This window comes from Mustela nivalis (genome assembly GCF_964662115.1).
Source record: "Mustela nivalis genome assembly, chromosome: 4".
Taxonomy (NCBI): domain Eukaryota; kingdom Metazoa; phylum Chordata; class Mammalia; order Carnivora; family Mustelidae; genus Mustela; species Mustela nivalis.
In genome coordinates this window covers 49920481-49935003 of record NC_139023.1, presented here as the reverse complement: position 1 = coordinate 49935003, position 14523 = coordinate 49920481, and the positions used below count along the sequence as shown (strand labels likewise).

Genomic DNA, 14523 nt, shown 5'->3' with positions numbered 1-14523 from the left:
CATAAACCCAGTTAAATAAGAAAGTAAATGTTGTGCACTAAGGTAGTCGAAGTATATGAGCTCTTGGCTATGCTGAAGTACAGTTTACCCCCTAGGTAGAAATTACCTTATCTTCCATTATTTAAAAGAAAAAAAGAAAAGAAAAGAAAAATTCTATCCCATCAATTTTCCTTGTGGCAGCCATATCATAGTTCCCCTGAAAGACGTTGGCCATACCCAAGGGATTAAAACTCAAGCCAGAGATACTGCCTGGCCTTGACCCGGCCTTTACAGACTTCTGTGACCACTCCAGGCAGTGGACACTTGCCCTTGACATCTAGCAACACTGACTGCACAGAGCAGCAACATTGCTGCCTCCAAGCCTGAGGGCATGCCTGGGGGTGGGGCGGGTCTCCCACTGACCATACCCCTCATCTCCTCCCCTTGACTTATCACTCACTGTTTTGTTCACAATTATCCATCTCATCCTTCTCAAGTTGGCTCAGGAGCCTAAGATCCTGGATCCCACCAACTATGTCCCAAGGGGACTTTGGTTGCCCTCCTGAGTTCCTTTTGCTAATGTGCACACCAGTTTTAGAGCATTTACCATACTGCTCTGAATTCATGAATATTTCTCTCCCAAAACTCATATGCTCCTGAATACAGACCTTGTTTTATTTATTTATTCTATAGTGAGTTGAACAATATGCCCCCAAAAGGAGTCCAAAGTTCTCACACCTGGTTACCTCGACAAGTGACCTTATTTGGAAATAAGGTCTTTGCAGATGTAATTAAGTTATGCACCCTTAGATGAGATCATCCTGGGCTTAGGGTCAAAACTGAACTCAATGACTGGTGTCCTTATAAGAGAAAGAACAGTATCTGAAACATAGAGGCACATCGGAAAGAACCGACCTTAAGACAGAGGCAGAGACTGGCGCTGGGGTGCTGCAATCCAAGGCAGGTCAGGAGCTGAAAGGCCCTTCAAAGAAAGCACCATTCTGACCACCCCTTGATTTTCCAAATTGTGGCTTCCAGAGTTGTGAAAAAAGAAATTTGTTGTTTTATGTCGCAGAATGTGTGGTAATTTGCCACACCCTGAGGAAATTAACACCTAGTCTAAACCTCAATGTGCTGCCTACTACCCAGGAAACACACACACCCACAACTGTTGAACTAAGAAGAAAGATAAAGAGGAACCTGGGTGGCTCAGATTGACCCAGCACTGGGCTCTCTGCTCAGCAGGGAGCCTGCCTCCCTTCCTCTCTCTCTGCCTGCCTCTCTACCCACTTGTGATCTCTGTCTGTCAAATAAATTAATAAAATCTTTTAAAAAGTACGAGGTGGGGGGAAAGAGGGGGAGGAGGAGAGAGGAAGGGGAGGAGGGGGAAAGGGGGAGGAAGGAAAGAAAGATGAAGGTCTGGGGAAAGATGAGAAAGCATCTGAACTGCACAGCGGAAATCTGGGACATGGACCCTGTCACTCAATCTCTATAGGAACTTGGGCAAGTCACTTATCTGCTATGATTCTCTCATTTATTCCCTAGTAAATTGAGGGGACTGGCCCAGAAGACCCTCTCCCAGGTCCCATATACCTTCACCCAACTTAATCCAGAATGTCAGCTGATCCTTAAATTAATTCTAAGTTCTTCTCACTCACTAAATTCTGTTAATTTTATTTTCATCTAAAGAGGTTTCAGGTGCAAAAAATACTGGATTATGACATTTCAAAGGCATTTATATTTTAATCTGCTCATGAAAAATTCACTGAAATAGTTTAACAGATAATGTGCTGAAGAGTGATTTTCCATACCTCCTAAAAATCTGCAAAGCAAACACCATTTACGAATAGCCCATTTAATACTGCTAAAACTGCTGACATTCTGAAAAAACTTGACCTAAACTTGAATCAGCTGGAGTGCCACTGATCCAGAACCCAAATGTATGATGACTAACTTCTGCAAAGTTATAAAGGGATACCTCCAACACAGGGGTTTTTCTCTACTTGACTCAAGACTGTAATTAAAGGTCTCATATCCAAAATTTCCACTTCAAAGAATCTGGCTAAGAAATAAATAAATACAGCTGCTGCCACTACCAAATGGTCAAGCGTCAGTAAAGGAGTCAAACAAAAACTATTTTACCCATTTTCATGCCTCCATAAACAGAAACACATCCAGTTTTCCAGTGTTAAAACTTTCGTAATTCAAACAAATGGAAATGAGAGAACAAAAGTGTAATAAAAATTATTACTTCTCTTACCCATACATCCCACTTAATTTGGGTTAAATTAAAAACCATATTTTACGCCGTATTTTAAACCATATTTTAAGCTTTTCATAGGTCATGGAGCTCTCTCCCTGCTTTTACAGTGGTAGCCTTGATTCTTCTTTAGGAAACCAACCAGAAGAAGATAGAGGGGGCTCGTATTTCAGTTCGACAAAATATCCACTAGAAACACTTAAACTTTGCCAAACCATTTCATCGTTCCGAAAATAAAACCAAGTGTCCAGCCAGAATGGGCAGAACCACATCTGCAAAACTAGAACGTGAGTCTGAGCACAAAGGGTGTTATGAGACCAAAAACTTCTCCTTCCTGGTGGGAAACTCACCTCAAATATCAAGACCCTCGAGATGGAAGGCTCAAGAAACCCAGTTTTCAATCCCAAATTTCTGGACTTTTAAATGAGTGCTCAAACCCATGAAAACCGTACTGGAAGGTGCACCTGAAATGTTCCACCTGAAATGTATTTCTCGCCCTTAGTAACAACTCCATTTTAAAAAGTGTTCTTTTACTATGACAAAATTAAGAACGGAAGGCCAGGGGAGCCTGGGGGTTTGGGAATTACACACGCGGGCGTTCCAAGTCCCGGTGCTGTTTTGGTATTCTGCAAACTATGCTTGCAAACTTCACGGCCGTGTAAGTTAATGTGCACAGAAGCGGAAAGTCCCGCGCTTCTACGGAGCACTGTGTTTTCTGGGAGCCCCAGCACCGAATGAAAGAGCTGCAACTCCGCCGACTGCATGTTTACTTGCATCCTCACGTGGCACCGCGCAGCCACAGGAGCGCTGCGCCCTGACTGCGCGGGGCGCGTCGGGGAACCCGAAAACTTTTACTTTGCAAACTAGCGGAACTGGAAGGCGCCGCTGGGGCAGATTCACTTGCCTTCCCCAAGATGCGCGCCTGCCAAGCCAACCACCCCAGCACCACCCGTGCCTGCAGCTTCATTCGCACAAAGGCGCGTGGGTGCCGGCAGGACCCCTCTCCAAAGTTGCGCGGAGAGAAAGCCGCGCGACCAGAAAGCGCCCCAGGGAGAGGACCCGGCGCGAGGCTACTCACAGGGTGACCGTGCGGTTGGGCAGCGTGTCGGGGGGCAGGACCTGCGCGAGCTCCAGGCTGCTGCACACCACCTTGCCCTCGGCGGCGCCCGCCGTCCTGCCGGCCCCTCGGGGCCGCCCGTCGTGCTTGCAGCCAGGGGGCAGCGCCGCGGCGCCGCCGCCGCCGCCGCCCGCCAGCAGCGCGAGCAGCGTGAGCGGCAGCAGCAGCGGCGCCGGCCGCGGTGTGCGGCCCCGCCGGCGCCCGGGCGGCTCCATGCGGCGGGCCGGGGCCTGCGGGCCGAACGGCGGCGGGCTGGCCTAGCGGGCCGGGCCGGCGCCCGGGCTGGCGGGGGCGCGGCGCGGGCCCGGCGGCGCCCGGAGCCTCATGGCGGCCGCAGGACGGGCCCTCCTCGGCGCCAACATGCTCCTTTGTCCGCAGCGGCCGCGCTCGGCCTCCGGGGAGCCGCGGGGTCACGGCCGCGCGGGTCCCAGCGCCCCTCTCTGGCCCGGCGGGAGCGCCGCCTCCTCCTCCTCCACCGTCGCTGCCGCCGCCTCCCACGGCCACTGCCCGCGGCGGCTCCTCCCCGCCCGCGGCCGCCGCCGCCCCTTTCCCTTCCTCCTCTCCCCTCCTCCCCCTCCTCCTCCGCTCCTCTCCTCGCGCCTCCCGCCGCCCGCGGCTCGGGTTAGGAAGAGCGCGCTCCGGGACCCGCGCCGCCCGCCGGGGCCCGACCCCCGATGCTGGGCTCGCCGGCCCCGGCCCCGGCCTCGGCCTCAGGCCAGCAGTTGTGAGGGCCCCGCGGGAGACCGGTAACTCGTGAAGAGGGCGGAAGAAAGTTCTAGTCCAAACTCCAGCCACGGTGGCCACTCGCCCTCGCTTCCCTCTGCTGCCCTCCAGACAAAGCAGCCCTGTGCGCCCCTGGGGGCCACCCATCCCTCCCGCGGAGCCCTGGCTTGGAATTTGGAGTGAGGAGAAGAGCAGGAATGAACTTACTCCGGAGAAAGAAAGGGAAAGAGCCTCAAACCAACTGCACCTTCCCATCTCACCCCCGGCCCCCGTCAAGGAACTTCAGGCCCTGTCTCGGAACAGGGTCCTCTCATTTGTCCCAAATGCACCAGAGGAAGGAACGGATTCCTCTCTGGCAACGTGGACTCTCAGAAGCTGTTTCTGGCCTTCAGCAGCTCCAGCTGTGAACGCTGGAGAGGATGCATCGGGTCCCGCTGGACGGGCCAGCAGCCTTTTGAAGGAAATTTTCCTCCGACATCCACAGATAACTGAGATTTAACCAGTTCAAGCAATAATGGCCAAACTAGCCAAGAGAACATCTCACTCTTCTCTAGTAGGGCTGCCAGCCCCACCCTAGTATTTGCAGGACCTGGGCTGACATAGTCTGTTTAAATATTTACAAGTAATATGGCAAGCCAACAAATAAAAGATACTGCTTTCTTACCTTGAGTAACGTACCTTCATAACACCCCCAAGTCCAGGTGTGTCTGCAGAGATAGATACCTAGTGGTTCCACCCTGAAACTGGCAGGGAGCAAAGAGCCAGACCCCAGCCCCTGGCCTACACACTTCCACCCCACTTTGCTTCCTGTGCCAGCTCCTTTTCTGAGCAAGAGGGACTTTCAGCACATGTATGGTTACCTGAGCCCACTCATCCAAGCTCTGTCGAGGACCTCAAACAGTCACCCTTGGCCTAGCAGTGTACACATCAGTTTTTTGGTATTCCTTTGGGAGGATGATTCTGGAAAGGGGCCTGCTCAGGACCTGAAAGTAGCCTTGGGAATTTTTTTTTTTTTTCCTTTTAAGATCTATGCATTTATTTGAGAGAGAGCTCTCATGTCCATAGGGCTTGTGAGTGGGGGAGGGGCAGAAAGAGAGAGACTCTTGAAGGGGATTCCCAGCTGGAGGGAACCAGGGGCTCCATCTCATGACCCTGGAGCTCATGACCTGAGCGGAGACCAAGAGTCAGGTGCTTAACCAACTAAGCCACCCAGGCACTCCGAGGAGTTTTTAATGGGTGAATTCCCGGGCCCTGGGTACCTTGGATTAGGTCTAGAAACAGGAAAGGGACACAAGCTCTTGGGGAATACATCGCTTGTCCCTGGAGAATTTGTCCTCTTTGGGAGGGGAGCTAAGATGGTGCCCTCTAAAATGCAGAACCAGGACAGGATTTTTCTTGCCTGGGTCTAAGGCCCCAGCAGTTTCTCCAAGGGACCAATTCCGAGGAATCTATAACCAGAATTTTCTCAATATTAAATAAATCATTTCCATATAATGTACACTCTTGCATTAATATTTAAATAGGACTTCATTTGACCAACATTTTTTGAGATTCAACTGTATAAACCCAACAGTATCCATTGCTAATAATAAGTCTCTGACAGAAATATTCTAGGTCTGTGTTGTCCAATATGGCAGCTATAGGTGGCTATTTAACACTTGATGTGTAGCCAGTGGGAGGTAAGATAATTTTTCATTTTATTTAATTTTAATTAATTTAAATTTGAGTTTAAATAGCCCAGGTGGCCTAATGGCTACTGCATTGAACATTACAGATCTCACACTAATGGGTAGAAAAAGTGGGAGATCATCATTACTATTAAGTAGCTCTAAATCTGTAAATCAAAGGGATCCCAGCTGGCTCAGTCAGAAGAAAAGGCGACCTTTGAGCTGGGGTTGTGAGTTCAAGCCCCACCTTAGGCAGGGAGCCTACTTAAAAGATAAATACATAAAATAAATCTTTATATGAGCTAAAAGGTAAAAATAAGTGCCTCTGTGTTAAGTAGGCAAAATTGCTTTTATCTCTCTTGAATTTACATAAAGAATTATTATCCACTAACAAAATCGTCTTTATCATCATCATCATCATTATCATCATCCATTTTCTTTATAAAAGAAGTGGAAGCAAAATAGAAGTTTTTAATAGCCATGTTACTATCGTCATAGCTACAAGTTGTCATGTGAATTTAGGATCTGTGCATATTTTCACATATTCTATTTCAGCCTAGAGTTGAAATAAATGTGCATGTCTGTTTTGAAATTTGTGTGCCGCAAGTACTAACACCAATTTGGTACATATCCTCTTTTTATTTCACTGTAGTTAAGAAAGTTATATAAAGTATGGAATTACAAGAAAAAGATCTCAAGTGGTACCATGAATCCAAGGAGAAAAATGGAGGAAATGAAATGTTTTATTACATGGATAATTTCAGCCATTCTTGCACAGAAGTCTTTGAAAAATAAAACTCATTAGAGATCACGAAATAATGGTATAGGCAAGCTGGAAAGAACTTAAGGAAACCTTATTTCTCAACACGCTAGCCCTTTGAATCATCCGACCCTCATTTATCATTATTTCTGTACCAGTATGGGTTCATAAAATGGCAAGCTGTCCTGTCTACACTTAGAAAAATCTCAGAGGATGATACCGTCTGAAACTTACCATCGCTTACCCTCCGTCCAATCAAAACCTTTGCTTTAATTAAGCCACCCCAGCCCTTTCAGCCTCTTGCCAGACAGGTCCGTCTACTGCTGAAACCCCCTCAGGCATCATGAACATCATAGCATTTGAAGTCGTAGGACGTAATGGGTCCTTTCAAAGTTCTCACTGTGTTTGTGATTGTCCCACTTTAAAACACCCCATAGAAACTCCATGAGAAATCGCTCGTTAGCTGTTGTATGTATACACATAGTCCAATAAAACTGTGTTGCACCAGTTGTTGCTTTAAGGATGGTTGGTGGACCACATTCCAAAGCTTCTATGCTGTGAATCTTGTCTTGCTATTTTACCTGAGGCTAGTAGGAAACATGGGAGAAACACACCAAATGCTTTGTCCCTCCAAATAGGAACAATGTAGAACTATGTATGTGTGAATATGTAGTAAATGTGTGTGTGTGTGTGTGTGTGTGTGTGTGTGTGTATGTGTATATGCCACCTGGTTTATTGTTAATGATTTATTTTACATGCTTATCTTCTTTCTCTACCAGACTGTGAGCTCCTAGAGGTTTTTCCAGCTGCCTTCTTAAATTACTCCTACCTCCAATCACTCCCTATTCATTACTCTAAAATCTAGACCAATCATCTAGACTAAGTCTAGATAACATGGCTTGTTCAAACGTGATGATAGCTCCCTTTTAAAATTTATTTGTTTATATTTTTATGTTGTTACCCTCCCATACTACAGCACCAGCTCTATAACACTCTTAGATACTTTTTATCACAGACAATGTTGCTTCTGCCAAGGAGTCATTCCCAAACCTTTTCTTCCTTAGAGACCGAAAAAGCTAATCCTTTTCCCAGCCTCCTTTGCATCCCTACATGACCGTAACCTCCCTCTAGCCAAAAAGAACCAAAAGTTATACTGTCCAGTATGGTAGACATTAGAAACACTGGAGTATTTAAATGTAAATTAATTATAATTAAATAAAACTAAAAATTCAGTTCTCTCAACAAACTATCCACAAGCCAAGTGCCCACTAACTATATGTGGCTGGTGAATACCATTTTGGAGAGGACAAACTCCAGAATAGTTTCAACATCACAGAAGGTTTTGCTCATCAACAATCATCCAAGGGGAAGTCTGCAGAGAAGACTCAGGACTGAAATTTTCTGTGGTAGACTTATAGAAGAACATCTCTTCCACCACCCTCACTCCCCCAGCTTTGGAGATGGTAATGTAGAGACTGGAGACCTGGAGCTGAAGCAGGTATGTTGTGATCACTAGGTAAGAAGCCTAAAGGAAAATTCCAAAATAATAGGAGTGAATGGAAGGACAAAAGCCACCACTTGGGTCACTGAGATCATGGTTGAGCTGGCAATTGAGGCTGTGGATTTATTTTTATTGGTAATGAATATTCTCTGGTTTAACGCACTGCTGTTATGGTTTTCTAATTCCCAGAATAGTGTCTGGTACATGGAAAGAAGTACTAAATGTTTGTTGATTCACATAGTTTAAATTTTGGTCATTTTTATATTCCAAATATCCAATACAATTCTTCATATATTATTAGATATATATATGTATTGATATAGATATATAATCAGCTGGTAAGTAAAAGCCTTTATGAGTTAACTATTTTCGATACCTGGGCATGAACTTCCAGCTAAAATCAACTAACTTGAGAAGAAAAGCTGCAGTTCAGTTTTCTAGAATCGAAGGGCAATGTATAATGTCATGATTAAATTGACAGCAGGAAAGAAGAGTGATTTTTCAGCCCTTGAAATGTCTCAGTGACACCTGTATACACTGTTAGTAAACGGACATTCTCTGTATATTCTTGCATCATTTAATGTTTATCTATTAAATGTGATAGCTGTAGTTCATATTTTTAGTCATTACATAGCATGTGCTAGAATGCATGAGCAATCATGACCCAGGACCCAGATAGGAACAGCAGTAGTATCTCAAATAACCCCTTAGCCTCTTCAGGCAGCACTGGCTCCTGTTCTAGCTTACTAGTTACTAGGAATAGTGATCTTCACCAAGTCACTAAATTTTATCTTTCAAAATGAGTTTGAACTAGAATTGGCTTTTAAGCACTATGGGTTGATCCTGCTGAACCATGAATTCTTTTTTTGTTTGTCTGCTACAGACAGACTATTATTGGAATGTATCCCTGTGACAGTTAAGTGCTCTCTTTAGATGACCAACTATCTTTCTGAAATGCTATATTCTTTGCCCACTCCAGTGTAATTACCATCAGTTGTAAATATAAAGAAGAAATACGAGGCCAAAATTGGCCAGCAGTGCCATGTAGGGAATTACCTCAATGAGAGTACAAGATCAGGCTGGTTACGGAGAGGTTGTGGAACAAACAGGCTCACCATTCAAATAAAGATACTCAAATCACATAGTTGATTACATTCATTTAAAGCACTTGGTGAGAAGCAGAAGAAAGGGGTGCGGTTGGTTAACCCACACAGGATGGAATGCAAACAGATAAAAGATCATACCACCTGAACATTGGGCCACATGGTGTTCATGAGAACTATCTGAGGCCATCTGTCTGTCTCTGCCCCTTCGAAGTCAGACACATCAATCTTTCCCACTGCTGACATGCTTACCGGGACCAGAGCTGAAGTTTGAGCAAGGCGATCCAACAGCCGGGAGGTATCTGGGGCCAACATCTTGTTCACTCTCTTAGAGAGATGCAGGAACAATTGTGCCTGACCATGATGACAACTTGCCTGAGAAGCAGCCGTGGGTTTTATTGGTGATTCTTGGATAGAGGATACACAGGGCCAGATTGGATATCACCAATGGAGAGCTGGTTTTCAACCCAATAAATATTGAGTGCCTCATATGCCTTATGCGTACTTAGTGAGCTGTAAATATTTGGTGCATAGTCTGTTTTCCATCCTTTTCTCCCTGTAGGTCATTTTCTCCCTTGTCACATCATTTTTATCTATTTACCACACATGTGCCCTACTTTCTTTCCCTATGTCTGCCATGTGCCATAAGCTATTTGCTTCTCTACTTAGTGTCATCTATTCTTCTTCCTTTTTTTCTATTTTTACAACAGAATTAAATATTTTAAAATAACACAGAACACACGCTACATGACAGATGAAACATAAGACTTTGGCAAAATTTAGAAATGTAGTGCACACCAGAGATGTACCTATCTTCCCCAAATAGCAGTATCGCCTGAGTATCTGTGTCCCAAAGACAATGTTAATAACCTGTCTTGTTGTATCAGCTATGTTCTTATAAGTTTTAGTCTTATGTACCAACAATGTTGATCACAATCAGCCAACTAGTAACAATTAATCATAGGTACAGTAGCAGATATGTCAATCAAAAAATTTCCTTCTATATTTAAAAAAAGCCCAGTAGCTTCCTTCTTCCTTAGTGTCAGTTAACATATCAAAATCCATTTGTTGAGCTGTATGGAACAGGAAGGTCTATTTGAAATGACACATTTCTCAACAAAATAACTGCTACTTCAAATCAACCTCTGAATCAGTATATTGATAACACATGAACATCTTGGTATTTGGATTTCTGTAACTTTTTTTTTTTTTGGTATCATATTTTTTAACACCCTCTTATATCACTCAAAAACCTCAAACATTGCTAAATCCTAAAATTAGGTTATTTAAATAAACTTAGTCAAACTTCTAAATTTTAATTTAGGTATGTTAAGTATTCCTCCATTATATTCCATGTGTTTTGGGCAACAGGAATTCTTTTAGTTTATATGCCAATGAATCAGAATGTATGCATATTTTTGTATAACTTTATAGAATGCTAAAATATAGAGGAAATGTGAAAATATGGAGGAAAAAGCATTGATTTTTGAAGTCAGGAGATCTGGATTAATATACCGACCTAGCTGGGTTTCTTTAAGCGAGTTACTTCACTTCTTGGGACCTGGATTTTCTCATTTGTTGTGAGGTTTAATTTAAGGTTCATTTATTTTACAGAGAGAGAGCATGAGTGGACACTCATCGGACTGTACCACCCAGGTGCTCCTGTTGTGAGGTTTAATTTAATTTAAAATTTAATTAAATTGAATATGATAACACTGAAAGCTCCTGGAGCATGACTCGCACACAATAGGTGCCTAGTGAAGGCTAGTTGAACCTGAACCTAGCTCATTGCTTCATATTCCAGATGAAGAAGCTGAAACCTAGAGGTTATGTGAAGGTCTTTAAGGCCATACCCTTGGTGCATGAACAAGACAGTACAGAAGAGCTGGGAAAAATGCAGGTCTAGCTGGTTTCCCTTATAAACCTGCAATCAGACTTTCTTATCATCTGGTCATGAGTTAGCACTTAAATAAGTCACTTACTAAATATCTCTGTTTCTCTACGGGCAGAATCAAGGTACTAATAATTGCCCCCTATATTTTAGTAATATTGGAAAAGCAAAGAAGTAATGCATGGAAGAAATCACAGGGAAAAACATTCTAGGTAACCAGAGCATATCATTATAAGTTTTAGAAATTGCAAAAGCATCTCATCTTTAATAACATGACATTTCAATTATATATACAGCTGCTTTCATCTCTAGATCTCTAAATTCTGAGAAAATTAGTGGTGTGGACATTCTTAGGCAATGGTTCTCCTAGGAAGGTAAAATGGAGAATTGTGGCAATCATACACAAAATTTAGGAAAAAAAGCGAGCCCTGGGCACCTGGGTGGCTCAGTGGGTTAAACCTCTGCCTTCAGCTCAGGTCATGATCTCAGAGTCCTGGGATCAAGCCCTGCATTGGGCTCTCTGCTCAGCAGGGAGCCTGCTTCCCCCTATCTCTCTGCCTGCCTCTCTGCCTACTTGCGATCTCTCTTTCTGTCAAATAAATAAATGAAATCTAAAAAAAAAAAAAAAAAAAAACGAAAGAAAGAAAAAAGCAAACACATATTCTCCATACTGACTGATTTTACAGTTCTGTTAGTCCAGGTAATTACCTCAATTTTTCTCCTCTTTTTGCAAGAGAATCCCCATCACGTACAGATACACATGCATTCTTTCAGTTCATTATAATTGAGATGCTTCTGAATGTCTCTTCTACAAAGGGAAAGACTTTGTCTTGTTTATTTCTAGGTCCCCAGCACTAGAACGGTGCATAGCATGCAGTAGGCACTCCTTAAATACTTGACTGAATAGGTGAATGAAAAAATAAACAAAAGAATTAATAACATTCCTCCATTCATTAGTTTGTCTTTTCATGACTACCAAATAACCACAATTTAATTGCAGTACAGTAACTTAAGCAAAACTTTTATTTATGAACTCCTCTCTTAGCTCAGTTGACTATGCATTGAGATTTCTCAGACTTGCACTACCCTGTAAAATTATTTGAATAATAGGGGTGTCTGAGTGGATCATTCAGTTGATCATCCGACTTTTGATTTTGGTTTAGATCATGATCTCAGGGTCATGAGGTGGAGCCCCATGTTGGGCTCCATGCTCTGTGTGGAGTCTGCTTGGGACTCTCTCCCTCTCTTTCTGTCCCTCCCTCTACTCATGCTCTCTTTCTCTATTTCTCTCTCTCTAAAATAAAAAATAAAATCTTAAAAAAGAAAACCCACTATTTGAATATATGATGCTATCACTGCTAGATTCTAAATGATAAAATTCTAACAGTCTGACTCCTGTCTGTCCCTATCAAGAAAAGTTACTCATCTATTTGAAGGCTGTTTGGCTGTAAAAGCTCTGTATATTAAATTCTAAATCCACTTAATTAACTTCCCTAATCTTCATGATATAAAACTCAGTCCCTTCTGATGGGACTATATAATAAAAACAACCTCTCTGGCAGTTAAAATCTCAATATATAGTCTTAAGGGAAGAGAGAGATTCTTTCTAAGGCACCGTCCAGTGCTGTCATTCACCTTTCCTTGATCCCGTTCGGGGTTATTTCTTACTCACTCAGCTAAGAACATTCTTTTCTTGGTGCATTCACACCCCTAACCTCCTCCTTGCAGAACTCTGAAAGGAGGAAGTCAAGAGTCAAGTGTTCGTGGGTTTGTGCCCATAACACCATGAAAGTCTATGGAGTTATAAACTACTCCTATTATAGTCAAAATTATTTCAGGTGAAAGTGACAGAAAGATAACTCCAACTAGCCGAAACACAAAAAGGAATATATTGGTTCATGTTAATAAGAAGTTGTTTCAGGTAGAGTTGGATCTAGGTGCTGAAGCAGTGTTCCTAGGTGTCTCTCTTCCCATCTCTTTACACTTCGTTGGCTTTGTTTGCTGGCAAGAACTATTCACTCTGCAGTTGTTAACCAGCTCAACACTTCCATCATTCTCACACTGTAAAATTCCAATAAAAAATAAAAATAACAAAACAATCCCCTTTCCCAGCATCCCCCGTGAGAGATATGATTGGCTTGTCTTGGGTCACAGGAGAGGAAAGGAGAAGGGGCAAAAAGTCCCTCTGTGACGAACCTGGCCTGGGTTGAAAATACACTTCCACACCTAAAGCTAATGTAATGTGGGTCAATTACACTTCAATAAGGAAAGCAAGAAAGCAAAGAGAAAAAGAGAGGAAGGGAGAAAGGGAAGGAGGAAGGAAGAAAACCAAGTTTTAGAACACCTTATTTAAGGAAGGAAGGAAGGAAGAACGAACATCTACTGGAAATAGTGTAGGATAAGGTGAGTTCCCCAAATACATATTTGATGGTAGAAAAAGAAAGCTCTCCACTATGCTATCTTTACCCCTACTAGCATATTACACAGAGAAAATAATAGGAAGGAAGATTCACTAAATGTGAGTCATGGTTATCTCTGGATGGGAGGCTTGCCTGCAAATTTTAATGTCTTCTTTATATTTCTCTTTATATTATTATTTTACATTTTTATAATGTACATGAGTTACTAATATAATTTAAAAATTAAGTATTCTTTTAGGAATATATCCATATAATCAAATAAATGAATGACTATAATTCCTGAGTCTGTTGTGTGTAAAGCGCTTTTCTAAATGCTAAGGACAAATCAAACGAATAAAATACACTTGGTGACTACCATCAAGGTAGTTGTTGTCAGATGGGAAGAACAAACACATACTCATTTAATTACTGTTGTGGAGCTCCTTAAATTCCTTTGGCAAAGGGATAATTACTATTTAAAATTTACCAGCCATTATTACTCACTGCTTATCACCAAATCCCCCTCTTTCATAAGAGAGAGATCAAAGATGTAAATATAAAAATATTATCATAAAACATGTTTAAAAATAATATTTATATGCATGTCTATAATCATCTAGATGATATGTGTGCACACGATATATACCACAGCAAGACACAAAGCTCAAAATGATATATTTTGTCTCATAAAATTTTAAATTCTGCCTGAACAAATATGATAAAAAAATAAAAAATCAAGTTGCTAAAAGACTTTGCACTATATATGGTAGAAGAATAATATATTAAAAAACTTAGAAATCAGTGAGAAAACATTGAAGTATTTAAGAAAAACAGGTAAACTATATGGACAGCTGACTCACAGAGAAAAATAAAAATGATATGATATGAAAGTGTGATATGAAGGAATGATTAGCCTCACTAAATAATTAAAGGAATGCAAGCAAAAACAAAAAAACTTATCAATAAAAATCAGGATACTAACTTTAACTCTTCAAATTAAAAAAAATTAGAGAGTTAGATATTATTTGGTGACTTTTAAGTGTTAAGAAACCAACATTCTCTTAATTGTAGAGGCAATATAAATTAATACGATTGTTTCTGGTTTTGGTTTTTTTGCTTTCTT

General features: G+C 42.2%; 1 protein-coding gene across 1 annotated transcript in view; it reads right to left on the bottom strand.

Moving 5' to 3' along the window:
• ADGRA3 (adhesion G protein-coupled receptor A3) overlaps window positions 1-3714 on the bottom strand; it is a 125176-nt gene extending 121462 nt beyond the window's left edge. The window contains exon 1 of the mRNA XM_082728681.1: window positions 3318-3714. Coding sequence (XP_082584807.1) covers window positions 3318-3571 — 254 coding nt within the window. The 5' untranslated portion in view covers window positions 3572-3714. The remainder of the gene's footprint in view (window positions 1-3317) is intronic.
• Between the last annotated feature and the right edge of the window lie 10809 nt (window positions 3715-14523).